The following is a 24,015-nucleotide window of genomic DNA, read 5'->3' as shown; positions in this document are numbered from 1 at the left end:
CAAAAAATTTCCCAATACATTTATTGAAAAACCGTATTTGAGTGGCCCCCTGCAGTTCAAACCCACATTGTTCAAGGATCCAGCTGTATATACTTATTATTGTTAGCAGGGCCTGTTTTTTATTGTGTATCAGCAGCTTCATCTTCGCCACTGTAGAACAGGACACCTGTGCTTCAGGGAGGCTGTGTAAATCCTACAAGGTTTTATGGCTGGTAAGAACTGAGCTCTCCATCACACTAATGCCGGGGTGTTTGTTCTCCTCTTTGTTCTGCATTTTGGCTCCGCCCCGGATACTGTTTTAGAGTGTGGGCTCAGTGTCTGGGCAGAGAAGGCCAGTGCCATGGAAGCTGGAGGAACTTCCCCACCCACCCAGAGGTCTTCCTCCTGTGTGACCGTGGGCTCAGCACATTCTGTTTCAGAGCCTGAGTAATCCCCTCCTTGTGTCCACCCACGTCATGGGCTGCTGATCAGGCAGGTGGTATTGTGGTGGACTGTCATTGGGCTAATTTCTTTGTCAGCTCTATGCAATTTAGGTGCTAGTGAAGGTATTTGCCCTCTCAAGGCCAAGAAATGGTCCTTTTATCCCTTTCGCCTAACCCCAGCCCTCCTGGAGATACCTACAGGGCACAGCTGGGGAAGGCAGCCCTTGCCCTGCCCTGCTGGTTTGTTGCTCAGACCAGGCCTCAGGGTGCCTGAGTGCCCCAACAGGCTGGTCCTCGCAAGAACTACCTGAGCAGGTCAGGCTGAGTGTTGGGTCCCTTGTCCCAATCTCTGTCCCCTCCATCTACTAAAGATTACTTCCTTCAAGCATTTGGTTCACATCCCCCACCCCCCAATAGCTTCCTGTCATTCAGCCTGTCATTCTCAGAAGGCCTACAGTGTGTTCTAGAAAGAATTCCATCTTGTTAGCCCTCTTTCCCATAGCAAAGCCATTAAGAGCATGGCCCCTGGTGTCTGCCACACTTGGGCTCAAATCCAACTCCCCGACTTTCTAGTTCTTGTCTAGCCTTGAGCAAGTTACTTGACTCTTCTTCACCATAGTTCTGTGTTTTGTTAAGTGGGGGTAGTACAAGCTTACTAGGATTTTTTTTTTTTATGGTCCCTAGAGCAGTGGTTCTCCACCTTCCTAAAGCCATGACCCTTTAATACAGTTCCTCATGTTGTGGGAACACCCCCAAGCATTAAATTATTTTCATTGCTACTTCATAACTATAATTTTGCTACTGTTATGAATCATAATGTAGATATCTGATATGCAGGATGGTCTTAGGTGACCCCTGTAAAAGGGTCATTCAACCCCCAAAGGGGTCATGACCCACAGGTTGAGAACTGCTGCCATAGAGCATGTAAGTCCATAATAACAGCTAGCTATTATTCCAATCAACCATTCTCAGCAAGGTGATAAGAAATCTGATTAAAATTCACTGGAAGAGGTGAATGGCAGTAGGTTCAAACCTCCTAGAGAAAAAGGTCTCTTGCCAGTAAATTTTTAAGTCCTTGACTAGGGGGAAGCTGGGAATGAATGGCCTGATAGCTTGTCTCTTCCCCTTAGTGGTGAAGGGAGAGCCGCTGGCAGGCAGGTGCGTGTGGGGTGGAGCTTCCAGTGTCCTTCTGTGTTTACCCAATGCCAGAGGGAAGCGGCTAGCAGTTTTGCCCCTATTTTTTAAAGTAATGACAATACCCAGGATTTGTTACTGCTTTCTTTCTATTGGTGATCTGTCATGGCTAATGGCATCATGAGCACTGGAAGCTCATGGGTTACACCCCCTGTGTGTCCCTCCTCAGAGGAGCCCTTTTATTCTTGGATAAGAGGAAACTGGCCCAGCCTGGAAAGATGTGTACCCCATGAAGTCCTTCACACCCCTCTAAGCCCAGTCAGATAAGGCACTGAAAGTTCCCAGTGGCCCCCCAACAAGGCTGCACATCTGATTCAGGCAGGGAGCCTTCCCCGTGTGTTCTGTGTCCTATCAGCCAAGGCCTGGGTGCAGTGTCTGTTCTCTGTTACTCTAACTCCATTTGTTCATCAGAACCCTTTGTGGGGAAATCTGCCTCTCACTTAAGATCCAGCTTGAATGTTTCTTTCTCTGGCTGAGTCATTTACTCTTTCCTCTGGGCGTTCCCGGGAGGTGCTCTAACCTTTTTCCAGGCTGGGCTCGAAGGTAACTGTCTCCTCTGCTAGTCTTTCGCTCCCTGGGGGAGGGAGCATAGTTTACCCAATTTTGTGTCCGCAGCATCTGCCATGGTGTCTAATACTCCGTAGGCACCACCAGAGGTTTACAGGAGGTGTGGTGTGTGTTTTTGAATCATTTCTTGGTACTTTAACTTCTACCTCACTGCTTAGCCTACAACAGGTTCTCAGAAAAAAATTCCTCAACTGAATGAGCAGGACATGGTTGAGTGTCCTTGGGCCTCTCTAAGGTCATGCAATTAATCAGACATTTATCTTTCTTTGTCAGCCCCTTTTCTCATCTGCTGGTATTTCCCAATAGAAAGCAATGTTTTCTGTAATGCCCTTTGCAGTGCTTGGCCTGGATTCTCCAGATTTGAAAGCATCTAGCTTTTAAAGAGTAGATTGATTATTTTCTTCTCACCTGGTGCCATGTTTTTTCCATCTTTTGTTCACTGAGCTTTTGTAGTCTGCTTGCAGTAAGGAATGGGAGAACCTAAACAAAGAGGAGAATTAAAACAACGTGGCTCTGATTTGTCCTTTCCCTATTACAGATGCCTTAACAAAGCACTGAGATTTGCCTACAGCCTTCCCTACTTCCCTTCACAAGGGACAGCTTTGCTGCACGGAGAGGTCTGTTTCCATGTGCGTGGACGCATATGTGTGCAACCGTGTTTTCTTTGTCCCTGAGAGGTCCCTTTCATTTTGTGTCTAGCTGCTGGTGTCATAAAGTCAGAGATAGTGAATATCCACAGATAACCTTTGAATGTAAATAGTTTATCTCAATGTAATGTTATCTCAATGTAATGTTCCTTTCTTTGTTTCTTTTTTCCTTAAACATGGACTCTTCATAACCTAGATTGTTTGGGGCAAAGCCACGTCCATGGAAATATAATGCACGGGGCGCTATAGGAGTGCAGAGGTGAGGGTGCTGGGAATTTTTAAGGCACCCCCTCAAAGGATAAAATAACTCCCCGAGAGAAGCCTTGTGCAGCAGTGAATGGTAGGCAAGGGTGGAAATAGTGGTTATTTACAAATCTTTTTAGAACCTCTCAGCAGCCTCAGGCGTTGTCTTCTGGGTAGCACAAGTCTGACCTTCAGGGGCTCCTCCTGGCCCTTTGAAATCCAGGAGTTATTTATTGGTGGTATTTGAAAATGTTCCTGGTCTGTCTTCACCTTATCAATTCCCACATTTCTCCTTTGAAGCTCCTAAGGGGTTAGAGAGAGAAGTACAGAAAGAATAAAGGGAAATGTTACACATTCCCCATCAGGAAAAGGTAGGGAGCCGAAGCCTTGGCCTCTTGGTGTAGCCTGTACCTTCCCTCCAGCCTTGGTCTTGCCCGGCTGCCCATGTACCACCTGCTTCCTCCTCTCTCTGTTATCCCTCCCACCCGTCCTCTGCAACTTCAAACCATCCCTTCCTTTCTCAGACTGTCCTCTGAGAAGTCCATTGAGCAGCCTCATGTTTTCCAGTAAGAGTTAATCTGCAGAGGCACAGACCGAACAAGTGCCAAGGGCTTAGCAGGGCTTTCCTCCTGCCTCACTCTAACTCCATGCAGAGGGAAGATTATTGCTGTGGTTTGTGTTAGAGACGAGCTGACCAACAGGAAGTTTTTGTTCCTGGCCTGTGAGGGTTGAGTTGCTTTCCTCATTGCTCAACCGTGTAAAGCAATGGGTAAAAAGGGCCTTCACATGCCAAAGGACCTAGAGCATGCGCAGGAAAGCCTCTGTTTCTAGAAAATGTTACACACCATTAATGGGCAGAGCTGCTGCATTGCCTGACTTCTGGGCACTGTTCCCACTGCACTGCACAATTACTGCTGGACAATGATGTCTCCTGTAGTTGTCCAGCCAGGCAGCCCTGCTTTGGAGTAACTATCATTTAAAACATATTTTCCCAACTATAATGATGAATTAATTTTGGTAATTATTGTCACTTACACTGAAGTTTATAATTTTGAACTTTTTGTGATTCTTTTCCTTGGTTTCCAAGCTTGATTATGATCATCTTCATTGAAGGCAGGAAGCCTGTGCGTGTAAGGTGCTATACCTACCACAGGGCACTGTATCCTTCACAGTAACTTTTGTCTTGTTATATGGCATTGAAATGAACATTTAAAGGCAAAAATGAGTACATAAAGCAGCCCTGAAGATGTCCAATTTGGTTTCTCTTCTCTCCCTGTGAGTAGAAGGTCATTGCATGGCTCTGGCATTGTGGAAGGCTATCGGTTTGGGATTAGAAAATCATAGGAGTCATTTGGGACTCGTGGCCTGGGGCTCACCATTTTTCAGCATGAGAGAACAGTGCCCCCAGGTTGCACAACTTCATGGCACCATTTGCATCATCATGCCTGTGAGCTAAGGCCACCTTGCATCAGGGGAACTGTCATTTAAAAACAATTTGTTAGTTGCCGAATTTGCATCAGGATGTTAACAGAAATAAAAATTTGTCAATTCACTTTCAGTCTTATCCCAGCAAATCATTCTTCCCATTTTTTCACTAGAATTCTACTTGGCATACATTATTTTTACACAGTTATAGTCCAGAGTAGTCCGTAATTTTGTATTTTGCTTTTTTTTTTTTCCCTTCAAAAGCTATGTTATAAGCTTTTCGGTGCTATCCCAGCCCTCCTTGTGGTCGATGGCTTAGTTATGGTATCAAGTAGACTAAAATGAATTATTTGACCACTTGACAATTAGCTCACTTCCAGTGATTCACTAGTATAAAGAGGGGGCAGAAAGCAAAGGAACTTTGGACTTACCTGTCACTCTGCTAGACACTTAATGATCTCAGTTATTCCTCTTAATAACTCTTTATGGAGCTGAGACTCAGACTGGCTCATCCCCTTAATAAAATGAGCTGATGTGTGTTGAACTCTGTGCGTCAGACTCTTTGCTAAGAACTTTTCATGTAGCATCTCCTTTCTCACTATGTCCTATACTACGAAAAGCACACATTTCCACTCTTCAGGGAATGATGTTCATTTCAGAAAAAGTTTAAATGCTTTGTCCGAGGTGTCCTGTCAGAACTTGGAGAGGTTGGAGTCGAACTGTCGAAAACTCATAGTAGAGTGTCAGCTTCCTGGGGAAGTACTTGTCTCTCTTCCTCTTTTTGTTCTCTGCCGTGTTCCGGGCACCGAGAAGCATAAAGCCCTTACTCGGTGCTCAGTAAAGACTTACTAATTGAATAACTCAGTGGTCTCAGCACTATAGAAGCAGTTTGAGGTCAGGTTTCTTTGACTCCCACATATTTGCTTTTCTGCCATATCACAGTCTTAGTTACAGGTAAGTAGAAAATAAAGTTACACACACATGCAGAAGACACATCTGTTTCTAAGTTTGTATGCATGCGTGCAGTCCTTTTTATTCTAACGGTTTTATTCCACTTAAAAGTTTTTTAAAATTAGGCTTCATTTTTTGCAGAGCAGTTGTAGGTTTACAGCAAAGTTGAACATGAGGTACAGAGATTCCCCCTATATCCGTGTCCCTCCTCAGAAGCATAGCCTTCCCCACTGTAAACACCCCTCACAGAGGGGTTCTATATTCGTCACACTTGATAAACCAACACTGACATATCATTGTTACTCAAAATCTAGAGTTTACACCAGGGTGCGCTCTTGGTGGTGCACGTTCTATGGGTTTGGACAAATGTGTAATGACATGTGTCCGCCACTATAGCATCGTACAGAGAAATCCTCTGTGCCTGTTCTTCCCTTCCTCCCCCAATCCCATGATTTTTTTTTTACTAACTAATTTGGTCTTTTCCAGACTGTCACACAGAACGCAGCCTTTCCAGATTGGCTTTTTCACTTAGCCACGTGTGTTTAAGATTCCTTTGTTATCTTTGTGGTTTGCTAGCTCGTGTCCTTTTAGGGCTGAACAATACTCCCTTGTCTGAGTATACCACAGTTTGTTTATCCATTCACTTACTGAAAGACATTTTTGTTCCTTCAAAATTTCATCAATTATGAATGCAGCTGCTATAAACATCCATGTACAGGCTTTTGTGTGGGCACAACTTTTCAGTTCTTTTGGGTAAGATACAAGGGGGCATGCTTGCTAGATCCTATGGTAGGAGTATGTTCAGTTCTGTCAGAAACTGCCCAAGTGTTTTCCAAGTCGATGCTGCCATTTTGCATTTTCCACCAGCAGTGAGCTGAGAGTTCCGTTATTCCACATCCTTGCCAGCACTCAGCATCGTTGGTGTTTTGGATTTTGGTCTTTCTAATAGGGATATAGTGTTATCTTGGTGTGTGAGAGTGATCTTTTCCTTTCTTTTGGTTTATTTTGTTAGGAGTGATTGTGAGAAATGCAATTCCTGTAGCAAACTGTAAAAACATTTTGTAAATTTTTAAAAATGTATTAATTTTTCCTTTGTTGGTTGAATCAGTGTGTATCATTACTAGACATGCAAAAGCAGTCCAGTTCTGCTGCTGCCTTGCCAGAACTATTTTAAAAGACAAATCCTTCACTTACATGTTATGTGGGAATACACGTACACTGCTCCCTTAATACTTTAATTTGTTTCTATTTCATTATTTTCTCTGGAACCTTTTAAGAATGATTTGTTTAACAAGGTATCATGTTTGTTTTGAAGCTCGGCGCCACTGCCTCCTAACCACATATGTTTCTCAGGTCCCAAACCAGCTGTCTATCTGCAGCATGGCTTGCTGGCAGATTCCAGTAACTGGGTCACAAACCTTGCCAACAGCAGCCTGGGCTTCATTCTTGCTGATGCTGGTTTTGACGTGTGGATGGGGAACAGCAGAGGAAACACCTGGTCTCGGAAACACAAGACCCTTACGGTTTCTCAGGATGAGTTCTGGGCTTTCAGGTATATTTGAATTGATTATGACATGGGGGTATTTCCCTAGTAGCCTTACAGCAGGTACATGGGGATTTCAGCAGAAGAGGCAGACAGATGGGTATTAGAAAAGGTCGGCAGTGTGGAGGCCTCCAGGATGGCTTTCCTTTTGTAAGAACAGAGCCTCCCTAAGGATGTAAAACACAAGAATGAACTGGCTTATTGTACCCTCAATGAATCCCCAACAATAAAAAAAAACAAAAAGAAAAAAAAAAAACACAAGAATGAGAGCTTTTGCCAAAAGGCATGTATAAGAACATGTTTTTTTTCACACCATTCATAATAGCAGACAATTGGAAACTACCCACATGCATCTTAGCAGTGAGTGGACGAATAAAGTGTGATAGGCACATGATGAGAATGAACAACCTACAACTATATGCAACAACACGGGTGAAGCCCGATATAGAAAAATATATACTGCATAATCCCAGTTATAGAAGAAGGAAATAACAGGCAAAACTAATTTATGGTGTGAAAAAATAGGATAAGACTTACTTGTGGGAAGGAATTCCAAGAGGGTTTCTGCGGTCCTGGTAAAGTTCTGTTTCTTTCGCTCAATGCTTCTTTACCTAGCTGTGTTCAGTTTGTGATAACTCAGCAAACTATATGCTTGGTATTTCTGTGCTACTCTACTTTGCGTACTATTTCAATGAAGGAATTCCTTTTTTGGATTGCAGTTATGATGAGATGGCAAAATACGACCTACCAGCTTCAGTTAACTTCATTCTGAATAAAACTGGTCAAGAACAATTGTATTATGTGGGTCATTCTCAAGGCACCACCATTGGTATGTATGTAATTAACATATAGTTTCTTTATTGCGAAGTTTGCACTTGTTCTTAAAAGTGATATATTGAAAGAAGTTAGTTCAATTACAATTTATTTTTCAATGCCAGATATAGATAATGAGCTGCTGGGTAAAGAATTTTGATAGTATTTCGTTTTCTTTGGAAAATTGTGGTATATGGGTCTCTTCAAATTGAAGGAATTAATGTAAGCCACATCCTATTAGTTATTTTTCTAGTTAAGCAAGATGAGGATGTGTGAAGGCAGAAAACAGGAAACTGTCTAAATTAGAGACAGGCCAGGCACGGTGACTCATGTTTGTAATACTCGCACTTTAGGAGGTCAAGGTTGGAGGACTGCTTTTGAAGTCAGGAGTTCAAGACCAGCCTTCGAGCAACATGGCAAGGTCTCTTTTCTACAGAAAATAAAAATATTAGCTGGGCGTGGTGGTGCATGCCTGTTGCCGAAGCCACTTGGGAGGCTAAGGCAGGAGGATTGCTTGAGCCTAGGGGTTTGAAGTTATAGTGAGCTATGATGGTGCCACTGTACACTAGCTCTCTCTCTCTCTTTTAAAGAAAAATAAAAAAATGTACTGTACTGACTTTGAAAGTACTACAGATGAAAGGGTAATGATTCCAGGGGTGTCCAACCTATGGCCCATGGCCACATGCAGATTATGTGAGGACGGTTTTGCTTATCTGTGGTGTTGGATATCATGAAAAGTGTGCACCGTCCTGTTTTCATTGCTCATCAGCTATCCTTAGTGTTTGTATGTGTAACGTGTGGCCCCAGACAACTCTTCTTTTAATGTGTGGCAGAAAAGAAAAAAGGTTGGACACTATATTTATTATTTATAAACATTTTTTAAAAAGCTATATGCATTTTTAATTTATATTGATTATAAAAGTAATGTTTGTTCATTGTGAAGAAAAATATAAAACTTAGCAAAGGTTGAAGAAAGTAAAAATGGCCCATAATTCTAGCAAGCAAGGGTTTTCTCTAACTAGGGGTAGGGACCTGTCTTGTAATTTATTTGAGTCTCCCTTTGAATGTTTACTATGACTAACACCTTTGTGTTCATGTCATACAATCTGCGTAGAGTACGTTTCTCTCGAAGGAGATTGTATGAGAAGCATGAATGCTTTTAAGGGTCACAATATATATGGTTAACTTGCCTCCCCCTCAGAAAAATGGAGTGAGTTGTTTTTCTCCATTCATATTCCTTCTCTCATGACTTGTCTAACTGAGTCCTTTGCCACACCACTCTCTAAAGTGGCATTCTGGGGCCAAGTAGCCAGAAGTGACCTCAGAGAGACTTAAAAGATAATTAAAGCTGGGGGATTCTAAGTTCAGGAGGTCCTGTGTAGTCTTTGGTGTTTGGTCCTGTCTGTGAATTGTTCCTGGAGGAGCCTTGGGGGATGAAGACCAGGGGACGGGGAGGCGGGGCGCTTAGAACTACAGTCTGAGGCTTTCCTTGTTCAAGGAAGGGGGGAGGCTTTGTGGTTTTCTGCCTGGACTTCTTCTAGTGCTTATCTCGGTTGGAGATTTGGAAGAAGTACTTAACAAAGACTTAATTTACTGCTTCGATCAAGTTCAATGCTAGAGCACACAGTTCAGAGGACCCCAAGTCAAGAGTATGGATTCTTGAGGGTGGCATTGCATGCCTGGTTCTCAGGCCACTAACTAAAGGGCATCACAAAGCTCAAGCTTGGCTTTTCTGAGAAGGAAATCCAGAAGATGACTATCTTCCTTTTGTTCCCACAGGTTTCATAGCATTTTCACAGATCCCTGAGCTGGCCAAAAAGATTAAATTGTTTTTTGCTTTGGCTCCTGTGGCTTCATTGGCTTTCTCTACTAGCCCTATGGCCAAATTGGGACGATTTCCAGATCTTCTTGTTAAGGTATTTGGATCACATGCCCTCCTCCCCATCTTTCTCCCTTTCCCCACAAAGTTCCTCCTCAGATCTGAGTAATTGGCCATGGCAGGGCGAATCTGTGCCTTCCTTCACTGCAGGGTGCGATCAGGGGCGCAGGGGGAGTTTGGTTCCCCTTAACCCCTGCCTCGGATCCCGGGAGTCACCACGGTCTGGAGCTAACTGTCCTGCAGCCGTATGTCCTGGTGGCTGCCGCGCCAGTGCACCTGTCTGCCCGGCACCTGGGGAGAGTGCAGGAAGGTCTGTGGAAAGGGGTTGTTTCCCTTTATGGAGGTGGCACAGCAGCGGGAGGCGCGCAGGACACAGGCAACGCGCTGTTCCCGTGTGCCCATCCCCACCTACTCTGAGGGGAAGCATTTTTTTTTGTAATGTAGCACTAATCACAAGCCATCAGTGGTGTAACCTCATCAGGGTTTAGCCCTAACTCTGTGCCCACCCCAAGCTCTGTTCAAGGAGAAAACGGCTTTCATGGGGAGTTTTAAGCCGAGTGCGGCTAGATGCTTTATATTCATCTTACTATACATTTACACACATATGATATCCTGTGCAGAATTATATACTTGAAATAAGGTTATAACATATCTCACTGCCGCTTAAAGGACTTTAAGATGTGGCCATGTTCTAATAAAACTTTGTTTATAAAAGCTAGGGGAAAAGGGAATGGGGGGGGTCATTGGTTAGTTCAGTTTAAGAAGATGAAAAAGTTCTGGAGGTACATCGTGGTGATAGTTGCACAAGGTGAATATACTTACTGCCCTGAACTGAACACTTAAAAATGGTTAAAGTCACAGATTTCATGTTATTTATCTTGTCCCACAATAAGAAAAAAAGTGTTTTAAGAAAAGCCAACGACTAGTAGTAGGCTGATTTGGGCCACTGGCCAGTGGAGTTAAGTTAGACATACACATTTCGGGCAGACATTGCTGATCCTTCACCCCTCCACTGTTTCTCAGAGGGAGATGACAATTATTTGGGGATGGCCCTGGGATGAGGGATTGTAGAAGTCCATTGTAAGCTTATTTGATTTTCTGCCTCCTCTTCATGCAGAGGATTTATACATCTGTAACGTACACATCTGCAATGTGTGATTTTTGCCTTTATAAGCTTATTAGATAAGTATCTAGTCTGAGTGTTCACTGGTTGTCTTTTCCCTTGTGAGGCCGTGTGTGAGGACGCTGGGCACATGTATGTCCCTTCTTCTGAGATAGGTCACGGAGGTCTGTGCACCAAAACGAAATGCTGAGATATCCTTGGGTTTCTTTTTATCTTGTAGGACTTATTTGGGGACAAGGATTTTCTTCCACAGAGTACATTTTTGAAGTGGCTGGGGACCCACATTTGCACTCATGTCATTCTGAAGGAGCTTTGTGGAAATCTCTTTTTCGTTCTCTGTGGATTTAATGAGAGAAATTTAAATATGGTATGTATGTTTATGATAGTATCTGTCAACGTGTTGGATTGTTGTCATATGTATTGGATTGTGTGGGAGAGGCCAGAGCGACCTCAACAGAGCTCTAGAGGGACTTTCGTTTAAAAAGCACAAGAATCAGCTTCGGTAAGAGCCTGGAGTACTGTATAACCCGCTACTATCCTTGAGCTGGCTGCTGTCACCTTCCTACGTTGTGTCTATACAGAGACTGTTGAAGGAGGGGATCTGTCATGATTTGTTATAAAATTTATATTTATTCTGGCGATTTGTTTCTTTTCAAAATTGCTATAGATATACATGCATGTGTACATATACACAATGTGTATGTGGATAACTGTGTATATTTATTTATATTGCAAAAGGTAAAACCTCAGCCAGAAACATGCTGGTGTTTCTAAAGGTATTGATAGTTTGTAGTGTTGCATTTTGAAAGCAGGTTTTAAAATTCTAGAATAAGGACTCTGAAAAAAAATTTTTCAGGTGGTGCCTGTGGCTCAGTGAGTAGAGCGCCAGCCCTATATACCAAGGGTGGTGGGTTCGAACCCATCCCCAGCCAAACTAACAAAAAAATAGCTGGGTGTTGTGGCGGGTGCCCCTAGTCCCAGCTACTCAGGAGGCTGAGGCAAGAGAATCGCCTAAGCCCAAGAGCTGGAGATTGCTGTGAGCTGTGACGTCACAGCACTCTACCAGGGTGACAAAGTGAGACACTGTCTCTAAAAAAAAAAAAAAAAAAAATTAAGCAAGGTGTGATTGTCATATAAAATTTTGGAAGTTCAGGAAAGCATAAAGAAGAAAATAAAAATGACGTGAGTCTCAACCCCTACAGCCTATGCTTGCCATGTTATTCATTTCATAGGTAGTCTGGGTGAGTTTGTATTTGTTTTTAGAGGACATATTTGTAGTCAAAGCATGTCTTCTACTTCTGATCTCATATATTTGGGATTATGACTCTGTAGTTTTTGATGCTTTGAAGGGCAAAGTACAGTATAATGTTTGTTATCACGGCCACCCTAATGCCACTTTCTTTCTTGATTTCCATGTACTTACTTTGCAGTCCAGAGTGGATGTATATACAACGCATTGTCCTGCTGGAACTTCTGTGCAGAACATGTTACACTGGAGCCAGGTAGGTGTTGTAGGAGTGCTGCTAGGGTTCGTCTAAAATCCTCATTAGAAAGGCCTGTGGGTTCTGAGGGTACCTCTCTGCCAGGCAGTCCTTCCTGCATAGAAAGACAATCCGCTTACGAATACGACCTGCTTCCCTTCCCCAGAGTCCTGGGTCCTTGTCATTGTGCTGGTGTTGCTTCTCTCATCCTTGGCGGCGTACTGCATTACCCACAGATCACCCAGCAGCTGCCAGGGTTGGCTTCCACCCCCACCGGCTTCCTGGAGGCTCAGATTTATATATTCCCTCACTTTCTCCCTTTCCAATCCCCCCCTTCCTCTCTCCTGCATCTGTTTTTCATTGAGTCCCATATTTATTTCTGTATTGCATCATAAAGCGTGACTTTAGAGCGTTTTTGGAGCTAGAAAGTGCTGTTTCAGCATTAACTCCCGAACACAACATGCTCAGAGCATCAGCGGATAAAGCAGAGCTAAGCCAATCATGGACATGAGTGGGGACCCCTCACTTTAAAAATATAGCTTTCATCATCTCATCACATAAATAGTGTTATGTTCATTCTAGAAAGTTTAGAAATTATATATAGACAAAAAATTCCTTAAAATGAGCATAAAGTCATTCTTTTATCGTACACAGAGGTAGGAAACACAGATCCAGAGATATTAAAGTCTCTGCATTCTGTGCTATACCTCTTGCTGCAAATCATTTAAAAAGAAAGCCATTTAAGGTACAGATAGAAATAGTAGCTGTAGAAGTAGATTAATTAATTTTTCCTTACTATTTTACACCTTTTCTTTTTCCACAAGACAACATATCAGTGACTTATTTCCACCTCTGGACATATTTTTGTACATTTTTTTCTTGCAATTTTATTTTATATTTTTATTTTTTATTGTTGGGGATTCTTTGTGGGTTTTTGTACATTTTTCCCCCAGCTCACTTCGCTTTGAATTTGAAGTAACCAGCTGTTTAAAGTCTAAACCAAGATGCTACAGGGGTCTTCAATAGTAGTTTCCGAACACTGAGCCGACACTGCCTGCGCCAGTGAATTGATTTTAAAAATGTAAATTTTGATAAGGCGTGGTCGCTCATGTCTGTAATCCCAGCACTCTGGGAGGCCAAGGTGGGTGGATCCCTTGAGTTCAGGAGTTCGAGCCCAGCCTGAACAAGAGTGAGACCCTCACCTAAAGAGAAAAACGATGTGGGCGTGGTGGGACAGGCCTGTATCCCTGCTACTCAGGAGGCTGAGGGAAGAGGATCCTTTGGGCCCAGGAGTTTGAGGTTGCTGTGAGCTAGGCTGATGCCACAGCACTCTACCCAGGGCAGCAGAGTGAGACTCTGTCTCAAAGTAAATAAATAAAGTAAAAGTGTACTTTTAAATAACATATTGCTTTACAAAAGTAATGGTAGTGGGGCTTGTAGCAGACCTGTTGAGTTGGCTACTATCCTGGCTTGTAAAAACAAAGACTCCTGTATCCCAAACATTTGGAGTGGAGAATCTGTTTTTTTATTTTTTTTTTAAACCACTTTATTGAGATATACAAGGCACATATATTTAAAGTGTGCAAGCTGATGTATTTTGACTTTTGTACACACTTGTGAGCCCATCATCATAATGAATATATCCATCACCCCCGGAAGTTCCCTCCTGCTCCTTTGTAACCCCTCCCTCCTCACCGCTCCTCCTCCATTGCCAAGCAATGATTGATCTGCTTGCTGTCACTGTAGGTTAGCTTGCATTTTCTAGAGTTGTATCAGTTCAGTTATACAGTATATACTTGTTTTTGTCTGGCTTCTTCCACTCAGCATAATTATTTTGAGATTCATCCATGTGGTTGTATATATCAGCAGTTCATTTCTTTTTATTCCTAAAAATCTATATTTTTAAAAAATCTGCCTAGTAGATTTCTTCTGCCTGACCAGGTTTGGGGTCACTGATCTGGGGCTTCCTGATGCTTGGGTGCCCTTCCTCAGTTACCCCAGGAACTCTGTCTCTGGGGAGTGTGATATTTCACCTCTCCCTGGCTCATCTCTAAGGACCTAAGAGGAGCCTGGCCTGAGGCTCACTGTAGGGGCCGGAGGGCTCAGAGTTAGATGCCAGTCCCTCAGGTGCCAGAGTCTGCTGTGTCCCAGAGGAGGGGCACGCGGAAGGCAAACAGCTCGTGACATGCTGGCCGGTCCACCCTTCCCTGGAACCTTCAAAAATCCTCAGATTCACAAATGCTCTGTTCCGGTCTGTGCTTTTCTTTTGGTCACATTAATGTTGATAGGCACTTGTTTTTTATATGTTCCCTTTCACCAGAATTCCCATGCAGTTTTGAGTGTATCTGGAACCTCTAACCTAATGGACATTTTCCCAAAAGGCCCACTTTTTGTCTCCTCAGGAGTTAGCACACCCCCAGAGATGCACGGTGGGTGACCAAGCCAGGCCGGAGGCAGATGCTGAGCTTGGTGACCCAGCAGCTACCTCAGCAAGTGCAAATGACCATGAGACCCTGCCTTTCCAGGCCTTTGGTAATATTGAGACCAAGCCTGTCCTAAGACTATTTCTTGTTATACACATTACAGGCTTGTGTTACCTCACCCTCCCTGCTCAGGCCTCCACAGGGCATGGGATTTGCTGTCCAGCCATGGGATCTGGTTCCAGCCCCTTTTATCGAGCAGCTGGGCAGGGTCAAAGGCTGCAGACTGAGGGCCAGAGCTCTGTTTTCTGGCCCAGTTGTGGCCATGTGGCTTTAGGTTCTAACCACCCTGGAATGTGTCTCATGAATTTTTGCAAAGCCCAGATGTAGTGCAGAGGGAAGCCTGGCCCTTTGTCTTCTGGCTCACTGGGATGCTCCTGTGTCAGTAAAACGGTGGCTTGTGCAGCTGTTTTATAGGGTCTTCCCCTTGGCTCTCCCTCCTCTGGGCAGCAGGCAGGAGGCTGCCACTCTGGTGCAGGCAGAGGCCACCCTGACGGGCAGCCCTGGTGCCCACAGGATAGGCTTCTGTGGAATGTGGCAGTCTGGATGCTGGCAGGCTGAGGCCACAATTCATGGTGTTTGAAGGCATCCCTGGTATGAGTTTGGAGGTTTCCTTAAAGGACATGTTACTCACAGTCCAATCAGAAGTATACTTTTTGCTTTAGTAGTTAGCTCTTTGTTAGCAATTTCAAAACCTAGTTCTTTCCTGGGTTTTCAAACTTATTTTACTAATCTTCATATTCTCTTTATAATCTTGATGAGTTTCAGAGTTCCCCAGACCCAAGACTTTTTTTTTTTGAGACTGAGTCTCATTTTATCACCATCAATAGAGTGTTGTGGTATCACAGCTCACAGCAACCTCCAACTCCTGGGCTTAAGCGATTCTCTTGCCTCAGCCTCCCGAGTAGCTGGGATTACAGGTGCCCACCACAATGCCTGGCTATTTTTTGTTGCAGTTTGGCTGGGACCAGGTTTGAACCTGCCACCCTTGGTATATGGGGCTGGTGCCCTACCCACTGAGCCACTGGCCCCTACCCATACTTTTTTTTTTAAGACAGAGTCTCACTTTGTCACCCTTAGTAAAGGGGTGCTGTGGCATCATAGCTCATAACAACCTCAAAGTCATGGGCTCAAGTGATCCTCTTGTGTCAGTCTCCTGAGTAGCTGGGACTGCAGGCAGGCACATGCTACAATGCCTGGCTAGTTTTTCTGTTTTTAGTAGAGATGCTGTCTCACTCTTGCTCAGGCTGGTCTCGAACTCCCAAGATCAAGCAATCCATCTGCCTTGGCCTCCCAGAGTGCTAGATTATAAGCAGGAGTCACTGCACTCAGCCAAGACTCTTGTTATTATCTCTTACCCTCTTGTCAGCCCTGCTCAGAGCCCAAGTACTTACTCTTTGTTGAAGAAACTGCTCCAAACGTATCTTTAGAGTGTTGCTTCACACTACCTAACTGGCTATTAAAAATACAGGTCCCTGGGCCTTTCCAAGACCTACTGAGAATCTGAATTCCTGGAGTGTGTCCCTGGGATCTGCATTTTAATAAGTCCCTTAGAAGATTCTGCTATCCTCTATTGTTTCAAACTCTTGCTTAAAAAATACCCTCCCAATCCCCCCTACCCCCAAAAAACATTTGTACATTTGATAGCCTTTTAAAAACACAACAAAAAGGATATTCAACCTAATTTTTATTATAAATATAATATGTATTATGAAATTTTTGAAAATATGTGAGTGAAAGAAAAATCACTTATATGTTTTGCACCCAGAGATAACCACTATTAATATTTTGGTAACCTCTTGTAAGTTTTTGTTATAATCATTTCCATTGCAAAAGTAGGGTCTACATGGACTATTAAATTTTCATTTAATTAAATAGCATTGTGTTTGTTAGATACAGGCTGCACTGTTGCAATAGACCCGAAAATATAGCTGGTAAACACGTAGTTTTTTTCTTTCTTATAATACAGTCCAGAGAGCAGTGGCCCCTGCTGGTGGTCAAGAAGAGGGGTGTGGCTGTGCTCCATGAGGTTCTGCAGGGACCCAGGTGCTTCCACACTGTAGCCATGCCATCTTCAGGCACCGTCCTCTTCTGCCTGGTTGATGTTCCGGCCTAGCTAGCCAGGTTGAAACTGCCTGGAGACTAGGTCACCTCCACGTCTCTTCTAGCCCAAAGGAAGGAGGGAGAGAAGTCCAGGGCAAGTGGCTTTGTATAAAGGAGATAGCTCCAAACTGAGCAGTACAGCCACATCCCTACTGTTTACAGTGGGATGAGGATGTGGTTCCTAGGCTGCAGCCATGTACTTAGCAAAAGCATTAGGGATTCTATTACAGAAAGGAAGGCAAGAAGGGGCCTTGGGGGGCAGACTCTGCCATGACAAAATATGCCTTTCCAGGTCAGGTACCAAAGTTTTACAATATTTATAATAAAGAACAGTTTTCTATTTCTATTCTTTTTGAATTTTATTATATATGTTTATATATTTTTTTCTGTTATGATACTTTTCCTGCAATTGTAAACCATCCTGAAATAAATATTCTTGTATCATGGAACTGTCCTTATGCACCAGGCAGATTATTTTCTTAGGATGATACATTCATAGGAGTAGACTTAATGGTATAAAGGTAGACTTTTTTTTATAAAACATTTATTTATAAAATATTTACTTAATTTTGTATACTGGAAAATTTTTCTCTGAATAATGGTAAAGTCTCAATTAAGAAGTTTCTTAAGGGTAGCAATACACCTATTATGTTTATCTCTCTGTTTTCTTTTTCTTTTTTTAAATCTTGGTGAGTAAGGTACTATCCTTTAACTAAAATTTAGTTATTTCCTCTTTGAAGACTTTCTCCTCTTGTATAAGGGAAACAGAATTTTTGTGAGAGGTGCTATATATATATATATATATATATATATATATATATATATATATATACTTTTTTTTAGAGACAGAGTCTCACTTTGTCGCCTTTGGTAGAGTGCTGTGATGTCACAGCTCACAGCAACCTCCAGCTCTTGGGCTTAGGCAATTCTCTTGCCTCAGCCTCCCGAGTAGCTGGGACTAAAGGTGCCCGCCACAACACCTGGCTATTTTTTTGTTGCAATTTGGCCAGGGCCAGGTTCAAACCCACCACCTTTGGTATATGGAGCCTGCGCCCTACTCACTGAGCCACAGGTGCCGCTCAGAGGTAACATATTTGGAAGAATTCTGATACATATAATACTTTAGGAAAGCTGAATCTGTTTACATTTTAATTATCTTTAAAGAACTAAGTATAATTTTAAAAATGTTACTTTAAAATTATCCTAATCCTGTATTTCCTCCTGATCTTTATCTACATAGGATTATCACAGAAGTGTAACCTTAGTGCATATTCAATTTCATTTCCTGACTTTTTCCACTTAGTATCATTTATGAAAATCTTTTTAAAACATTTTTATTTTATTATATTTATACTCATGACGGTGGCACACTGTGTATTTTGATGGAGCATATTCTATTTACCCAGAACTTACAGCCTTTATCCAGGCTTTTGTTTTTGTTATTACAAATACTGTTCGTCACACTTACGTCTTTTTGAGATACCTTTTTATGAGGCCAGCTTGAAGTCCTAAGTGACTCTGAGCACAGAAGTCAAGTTTAGAAAATTAATTTTGAGGTATAGGCAAGTTTTTCATTTGTATTCTATAGTCAGTCCTGGTGCTTTATATGAATGTTGACAAATGGAGAATTGATGTCTCTGGGACAAATGGGGAATTGATGTCTCTGTGCAATGGCAGGGTAGTTTGCATTGACATTTTTTCACTGACAATTAGAGATAGAGGAAATAGGCTAACAGGTGCTGTAAATTTGTACTTTTTTCTCTTTGATAAATATGCCACGTGTTTAATAAAAGCAGATGCTCAACATTTATCTCGTAGCAATCTCCAGTAGTATCTAATCTCAGACTTTTATTATGTCAAATAGTAGGATTTTATACAATTGATAGAAACTGAAACTTCACATAAATCAAAAGCAGTTCTGACAAAGAAGGTCTGGGTATTTCTTTTTACCTGGCGCCACCATGTGGCCAAAACGTACATTTCCAATTTATTTGGCTTGTCAATTTTGGGCTTAGTTCTTGACATATTTTTAATTTGGCAGTGTAGAGGGTATACAGATTTGCAAGATTTCCAGTTTTACAAGCATGTAAATTTTTGTATCCCACGCTTTTAACTATGCATAAATTTAATTTCATGTACATTGTCGTTTCATGGCTCCAATCTCCCTAATTAGTTAGAATTGCAGCATAATTCACTGATAGAATAAGAGTATTAAATCAACAAAATTATTAAAAAATGAAAGAATAATATAACTAGACAGTTTCAGTGGAAAAATAGAAAATATTTAGTTGTCCCTTGGTATCATCAAAGGGTTGACTCCAGTCCTGTCGCCAATACTAAAATCTGTAGTTGCTCAAGTCCCTTATATAAAATGGGATAGTATTTATATACAACCTGTGCGCAGTCTCCCATATACTTTAAATCCTCTCTAGGTTACTTGTATTAATAATAACTAGTAAAATATAAATGCTATGTAAAGAGATGCTATACTGTAGTTTTTATTTTTTTTATATTCTATTGTTATCTTTTATTGTCTTCCCCTCACCCCCCAAATATTTTCAGTTTGTGAAAATAGACTGGTGGTTTGACTCTGCAGAAGTGGAACTTGTGGGTATGGACAGCCAAATTGTATATTGTATATATGCATAAATATATGTCAAGTAAAGTTGTTAACTCTCTGAAAAAGTTTAATATGCAAATTTCAGTGGAAAACATCACATGAAGTTTCTCTAATAGGAGAAGCCACTGACCCAATATAATATAAAGCGTCTTGTTTCAGGTAGTAGCCACTTTCCAATCATAAAATGAGAAATTGAGTCATTTAGTCAAGCAGAACAAAACAATACCATTTTATTTTTAAATAATGGTTTGGAAATGAAGAGTAAATCTAGATTCTGGTATAAAATTGATTTCTGAGGACATGGCTAGCTCCAACAACCTGTGATATTATCTTAAACTTCTGTGTCAAGTAACTTTTCTTTCCAATTTTCTTATTTTTAGACTGTTAAATTTCAAAAGTTGCAAGCCTTTGACTGGGGAAGCAGTGCCAAGAATTACTTTCATTACAACCAGGTAAAGTTGTCAGTCTTATAATTATAAGAAAACTCATCAAGAAAGCCAGCATGGCTTAGGGTTCTGGTCTGGCTCAGGTGTTGTGGGAAGGGTTTGGGAGAGTTGACTAGATAGTATCTCCTTCCCCTTAGTCCGTTCCAAAGTAAACCAGGCTTTGCAGTTGGGGTTGTGGACTCAGCCCACTTTTTTCTTTCCACACTTCTAAGAACCATCACAGTCACGTGTTATGCGGGTTGATGGTGAACACATTAGTGTCAGTCCTAGGTCTGTTACCTGATAGCTATGGGGTCCAGGCCAAATTACATAGCTTTAGTCTCTTTTTCCTTGTACACATAAAATTATCATTTTTTGGAGTGGTAAATGCACTAGTGTGAGGCACTCTGCCCATGCTTTTCTTACTCTCAGAATGTCTCTGTGACATAGATGTGAATATCTCTGACTTAAAGGTGAAGAAACTGAGGCTTATAGAATTTCTGTGACTTGCCCTACACCTAAAGGGAGAAAGTAGGAGGGATGACTGCAAAGCCCCTTCCAACTTCCTGCTTTGCGTCCTCTACCTCAGATGAACTACCCTGAGCTCACCCGGGATTGAGCACTGGCTGTGCTGCCCAGCATAGGGTGGCAGCTCCACAGCTAGAACACTCAGTATTCTTTCATTTGGGGTTAGATTTTTTTATTTTTTGTTCTAAACATGGTACCTCAAAAAGGATACTGATAAGGATTTTCAAAATTTAGTTCCATATTCTTAGATTAAACTTACTAGACAGTGTTTAACACAGAATGTGTTTATTGTGATTTTGAAAACTGAAACGATGACAAAGCTTTCTGTGGCTTCTTTTTATTGTAGAGTTACCCTCCCACGTACAACGTGAAAGACATGCTGGTGCCCACCGTGGTCTGGAGTGGTGGTCAGGACTGGCTCGCTGACGTCAACGACGTCAATATCTTGCTGACTCAGATCACCAACTTGGTGTACCACAAGCACATTCCCAAGTGGGAGCATCTCGACTTTATCTGGGGCCTGGATGCCCCTTGGCAAATGTATAATGAAATTATTAATCTAATGAGGAAATATCAGTGAAAGCCAATTGGGAAATGTACCAATGGGTCAGTGATTCAGTCTTACGAAAGAGAATGTGTTTGCTTAATTTCTGTAAAACATTTGTTTTCTTTTTCTTAAGTCTTTTGTATTTTTATATCCAAGAAAATTATGATGTTGAAAATGCCCAGATGTTTCTAGTTAGAATTAGAAACACACTCGCTATTTTTTGTTTAATTATGGCTGGATGTAAAGCTAGTGTCTCAACCATAGAGTTGTATGTAAGTTTTTAAAAAATATTGCTGATATGTGAAAAAGTCATTATAACCATTCTGCTTATCCTTAAAATGTACTGTATTGACTTTTTACCCACACATGGGTCAAATTAATACCCCTAAACATTTTTAAATTGGATCATTCACTGGTAAAAATCTGTCTCTGACTTGAGCTCAGTATAAAGGTACCCAGTTGTATCTTTTTGCTCTCCAGTCTAATGGTCCTGCATCTAGGGATCTAAGTGACATTTTTTTTTTCATGCAGTAGGTTCATAGTCAAAGCCAGTCATATCTCAGCTGTGCCAATAGTAAAAGATTCCGTGATGAATTTTGTCAAAACTAACTGTGACAACTATTATTAAGCACATGTTTAAGCTGCTCAGGCCAAGCAAAATAATTTGCTGGAATTTTCAAAAACAAATAGCACTGATTTTTTAAAAAAGAAACTGTTTCTTAAATAGCTTGAAGAACATATGGATTTGGGTGGATGGGAGACACAATTCAGTTCATAGCACTAACGTTTTGGGAGAAAGACTAACAGAGGTGCCACCTTATAAGACCAAACAGATTTCACACATTTCCCCTAATTCTTTAAGCTTGCTTTATATTTTGATCTAAGAGACAAAATTGACTTCTTTCAAGACAACATTCATAGAATAAATGGCATTTTAAAGGTAAACATCTAGGAGCAGAATTGCTGGGTCGTGTAGTAGCAACGTGGTTGGAACTGAGGGCCAGTATCCTATATGAAGTATCTCAAGAACGTAAAAACACCACATATAGCGGCGCCCGGACCTCTGTAAGAGCTGTGCATGATCAGCGATTGGCACCCGGACTTCCATAAGAGCTGTGCACGATCAGCAATCTGCGTCCGGACCTCCATAAGATCTGCGCCGCGATCAGCAATCTGCCCCTGCCCAGACACTGGTAAGAGCTGCGCCTGCCGGGCCTTCGCATGCCCTGACCAGGAACTGCGGGAGCTGCGCAACCCTGCATACTCCCTCCTGTACCCTTCCTGCCTCCACACCGGCCTGCTCGTCTGGCCAGGGACTCTGGTAGCCACATGCCCTCCGGAGCCCTCCTGCCTCTGCGTGGAGCCCTTCTCCTAGCCAGAGACTGCTGGAGCCTTGGGATCTCTGTGCCAGTCACTGGGCACCAGGCACTCCCAGAACTGTGGGCACCACCTCCCGCCCTGTTGCTGAATCTGGGTGTGTCACGCTCCGGAACTGCTCCCACAACCAAAATTCCCTGGCTGGGGCAGCCCCAGAGGAGCTACACAGGGTTGCTCCCTACAAAGATCCAGCAACAATAGAGTGATCCTGCTGGGGTCTAATCTTGGAGAGGCACCTCCCCAACTCTGAGGACAGTAGAGGCAATGGTGAAAAAACAATCATGAGGCAAAATCAATGGATAAACTCTGGCAATATGAATAATCAGAGTAGATCAACTCCCCCAAGGATCAATGAGGCAGACACAGCACAAGATCCCATGCACAACAAATAGCTGAGATGTCAGAAATCGAATTCAGAATCTGGATAGCAAATAAGATCAAACTAGAATTCCAAGCAGTAACCCAAAAGATATCTCAAGAATTCATGGAATTCAAAGACTAAATGACCAAAGATTTCTGAAACATTGAGACAAGAAGTTGCAGCCCTCAAAGATCTGAGAAACACAGTCAAATCCCTCAATAACAAAATGGAGTAAGCAGAAGAAAGGATTTCTGACATTGAAGACAAAGCTTTTGAATGCTCCCAAAGTCTCAAAGAGGAAGAGAAATGGAGGGCAAAAACAGACCACTCTCTCAGAGAGCTGTGGGATAATTTGAAGAAAACCAATATTCATCTTATAGGGATCCCCGAAAGTGATGAAGTGGCTTCACAAGGCACAGAGTCTCTTCTCCATGAGATTATGAAGGAGAACATTCCAGACATGCCAAGAGATTCTGAATTTCAGGTAGCTGACAGTCTCAGAACTCCAGCAGGACTCAACCTGAATAAGATATCCCCCAGACACATCATAGTCAATTTCACTAAAGTTAATATGAAGGAGAAAATTCTGAAAGCAGCCAGATGAAAGAAAACCATTACCTACAAGGAGAAGAATATTAGAATAACTGCAGATCTCTCTGCTGAAACCTTTCAAGCTAGAAGAGAATGCTCATTGACTTTTAATCTCCTAAAACAAAATAACTTTCAACCCAGGATCCTGTACCCAGCTAAACTGAGTTTCATTTATGATGGAGAAATTAAATACGTTAAGGACATTCACATCTTGAAGAAATTTGCCATAACTAAACCAGCTCTCCAGGATATTCTCAGACCTATCCTCCATAAAGACCAGCATAATCCTCCACCACAAAAGTAAACCCACTCAGAAAATTTTGATCAAATTCCAACTTCCACAGTTGCAAAAGGATTAAAAATGTCCACGGGACTCTCGAAAGGCTTATCAATATTCTCAATTAATGTGAATGGTTTAAATTGTCCTCCAAAGAGGCACAGGTTGGCTGACTGGATACAAAAACTCAAGCCCAATATCTGCTGCATACCAGAATCTCATCTTACATTAAAAGACAAACATAGACTCAAGGTGAAGGGATGGTCATCTATATTCCAGGCAAATGGAAAGCAGAAAAGAGCAGGCGTTGCAATCCTATTCGCAGATGCAATAGGCTTTAAACCAACCAAAATAAGGAAGGATAAGGATGGACACTTCATATTTGTTAAAGGCAATACTCAATATGATGAGATTTCAA

At 42.1% G+C, this 24,015-nt stretch overlaps 1 protein-coding gene across 3 annotated transcripts in view; it reads left to right on the top strand.

Moving 5' to 3' along the window:
- LIPA (lipase A, lysosomal acid type) overlaps positions 1–23,594 on the top strand; it is a 47,326-nt gene extending 23,732 nt beyond the window's left edge. For all 3 annotated transcript variants that reach the window (XM_053582571.1, XM_053582570.1, XM_053582572.1), the window contains exons 4-10: positions 6,803–7,001; positions 7,712–7,821; positions 9,585–9,721; positions 11,028–11,174; positions 12,238–12,309; positions 19,872–19,943; positions 20,791–23,594. In XM_053582571.1, the coding sequence (XP_053438546.1) occupies positions 6,803–7,001; positions 7,712–7,821; positions 9,585–9,721; positions 11,028–11,174; positions 12,238–12,309; positions 19,872–19,943; positions 20,791–21,024 (971 nt within the window). In that variant the 3' untranslated portion in view covers positions 21,025–23,594. The remainder of the gene's footprint in view (positions 1–6,802; positions 7,002–7,711; positions 7,822–9,584; positions 9,722–11,027; positions 11,175–12,237; positions 12,310–19,871; positions 19,944–20,790) is intronic.
- Positions 23,595–24,015: the final 421 nt, after the last annotated feature.

Source organism: Nycticebus coucang, chromosome 3 (genome assembly GCF_027406575.1).
Source record: "Nycticebus coucang isolate mNycCou1 chromosome 3, mNycCou1.pri, whole genome shotgun sequence".
In the NCBI taxonomy this organism is placed as follows: Eukaryota; Metazoa; Chordata; class Mammalia; order Primates; family Lorisidae; genus Nycticebus; species Nycticebus coucang.
This window is presented reverse-complemented; position numbering and strand designations above follow the sequence as displayed.